Here is a 2,811-nt window from a genome sequence, read left to right as displayed (position 1 = left end):
ATATTTTGTATTAATTTAAATTTTAAATTTTAAAGCAATAAAATATATCTAATATTTTACTAAATTTATTGAAATACATTTATTACTAGTTGTAAATAGAAAACAATGAATTGTAAATTTTGTATTCAATTGTAATGTACTTATAGATATTTTTTGTAATTTAAATTATGATTTTTTAAGTTATTGTCGTTTGTTATTACACAAATAAATATAAATTAATGTATTATTATTACGTAGTGCATTATGTATTATGTATTTTTTTTAAAAAAAAAAAAAAAAGCCATTTAACAAATAAGATATAAATATATATTTGCTACAAAAATATTTAAAAATAAAGATTTATTTTTAATATAAATATTTATCTTCACATTAATAATTGTGCACAAAATAAATCAATGAATAATATAAGGTACATAAATAAACAAAAAAATATAATTTGTTAAACAAAGAGATGATATAACAGTTTGTGATGACAAAAGATTACAAGGATAAAATATAAAACAAATATTTTAATCATCCCAATCACCTGTGTCATCTTCTACATCTGCTTCACTTTCAGATTCATTAGGAGGTAACATTATTGATGCCATTCGATGAAAAACACCTTCTAAACCACTATCATTTTGCTTATTATTACCAGAAATCCCTTTTCTTCGCATTGCTAATTTTTTATGTAAATCAGCCATTAAGCCATCACCTGAAGGAACTGTTTCGTCATCTGTTTTCCTATCTCTGACTGAACGCAATTTTGCTTTTTTTAACCCTCCAGCATTTCGTATTTCGTCCATAAGTACACTATGTCTATTGTCATTGTTTTCATATATATTACTGATTTTTTGATCATATTTCACAGAACTATTGACACTTTCAATATTTTCAGTGTTGTTTTGTATAGATATAACATCTGATGATTTTTCAAATTCAGATTCAACATTTTCTTGCACAAATGATTTTGAATCATCAACTATAGTTTCATCTTTTTTTAAATGGTCTAACTCATCAAAACTTGGAAGATCTACTACATTGGATGGTTGACAAACAACTGGCACTTCTATTTGTTCTTTTTCATTAAAGCACAAAAAATCACCAGCAATTCCTGGAAGGTCAGGTAAATCAGCTGGCACATCAATTGAAGGAACTTCATCGGACACTGGTGTATAAGAATAGTCAAATTGATTCTCAGTTTCATTTAATGGTAATGTAAATACTGGTTTATAAATGTTTTCATCAGTATTTTTAACTTGATTAATCGTTGTCTTCTTAACTCGATACGGATTTGATAGACCATAGTTTTTATATAAATTCTCATTTGTATTAAATAATAATAAGGAGCTTAAGTATTTTATATCATCAGGTAAGTCACCTAAGCCTTTCATTCCAAATATATCATTTTTTTTTAATATTTTTTTACTTTCATTATTTACATGATAAAACTTAAGTTTATCGGACGGATCATTAGACACGCATATTTGATGATCAACTTGGATATTTTTCACAATATCCGATTTTACATTAAAATCATAACTGTATTCATAATCTTTATGACAATGAGTAGCTGGATACTTGGAGCTAGAATATACTTGAACAGATTTCTTAATACTGGACAATCGTTGTACTTTGTTTGTTACGTCGTGTAATTTATCATTCAGTTTAACTATGTCCGATTTTTGTTTGTTAATATTACCTCGAACATGTTCAAACACACAATCGACAACTTTATCAAGACAATCCAGCGATTTGATTAATTGTAAAATGGTTTCTTCGTATCCTAGATCATACGGCAACAGCGGGATGTAAGCTTCTTTATTGACTTTAACCATAGTTGTAAAATAACGAAAAATTACGATTGAATCAAAACAAATGTATACAACTACAAAAATTAAAACATTTATACGGATCGGAATACAAATTGATGGTCCATCAAAACTTGGACCCAAATAGCAATGCAGATTACAAATAGTGTCAAATCCGCACGTTGTCCATTATCATTTTCAATGTTTACTTACGTCCATTGATGATTGTATAATAAACCGCCGTTGTAATTACCATATGATTATTTTATCATCTAATCCAGTGGTTCTCAACTGGGGTGACATGAAATCTCTATAGGAAAAGCGAAAAAAAAAGAAAAAATTTATTTAAAAAAAATCATATTATTGCTAATAATAATAAAAATAAAAATATTTCTATACATTTTTAAATGTTTATTATTTACTAGCAGTTGTTTTTTTAGGGGGGCGCAGTCTCAAAGTCTCCCCTGACGAGCCGCTCCTGTTTATCACCGCAAAACATATGAATCGAATGAGATCTCGACGAAAAGGAACAGACGAATAGGAGGCATACGTAACGTTGGATACCCTTGTTTAACGTACAAAAAATTAATAGTGATAACTGATAACCGTTAACAACGAAACTCCCTCCATGAGTTTACATGCTACACCATACTGTGTATTTACAGCCGAAAGCAACTGCCGGTCCGAACGTAAATGCCGTCGCTTTTAAGTTTTAACGAAACACTTTTATGTTGGTCATCGTTACTAAAAAGGTGAGTTATGTTTTACAATATTACATTTTATCGTTCAGTTTGTTTTTAAAAACGTTTTCTTGCAATATTCCATGTTCTATATTTTGTTCATTTTTACTCATCTACAACTGACATATGAAAAGTGTCGGTTGTATATATATTTGGAGGAATAAAAATGTTAACTTTATCAATGGCACTTAAATCCAAACAATTTTCTTAGCGGTAATTTTTTCTTTCGCATCAAATACTTCATATTAATTTTACTTATGTTTTAACTTGACTCTATA

At 28.1% G+C, this 2,811-nt stretch overlaps 1 protein-coding gene across 1 annotated transcript; it reads right to left on the bottom strand.

Annotated features, from left to right (window-relative positions):
- Positions 1-504: 504 nt before the first annotated feature.
- LOC112682976 (WASH complex subunit 1) lies at positions 505-2,298 on the bottom strand. Its single transcript, XM_025553778.1, has 2 exons — positions 2,193-2,298; positions 505-2,103 (listed from the first exon to the last, which is right to left on the bottom strand). The coding sequence occupies exon 2, from the start codon at positions 1,818-1,820 to the stop codon at positions 510-512; it is 1,311 nt and encodes a 436-aa protein (XP_025409563.1). The 5' UTR covers positions 1,821-2,103; positions 2,193-2,298; the 3' UTR covers positions 505-509.
- Positions 2,299-2,811: the final 513 nt, after the last annotated feature.

This window comes from Sipha flava, unplaced genomic scaffold, assembly GCF_003268045.1.
Source record: "Sipha flava isolate LNK unplaced genomic scaffold, YSA_version1 104_pilon_pilon, whole genome shotgun sequence".
In the NCBI taxonomy this organism is placed as follows: Eukaryota; Metazoa; Arthropoda; class Insecta; order Hemiptera; family Aphididae; genus Sipha; species Sipha flava.
The sequence above is the reverse complement of the archived record's forward strand: the minus strand, read 5'-3'. Positions and strand labels throughout refer to the sequence as shown.

What these genes read in the sequence shown, in the direction of transcription:
- LOC112682976 (XM_025553778.1), bottom strand. Translation starts at nt 1,820, where the DNA reads ATGGTTAAAGTCAATAAAGAAGCTTACATCCCGCTGTTGCCGTATGAT.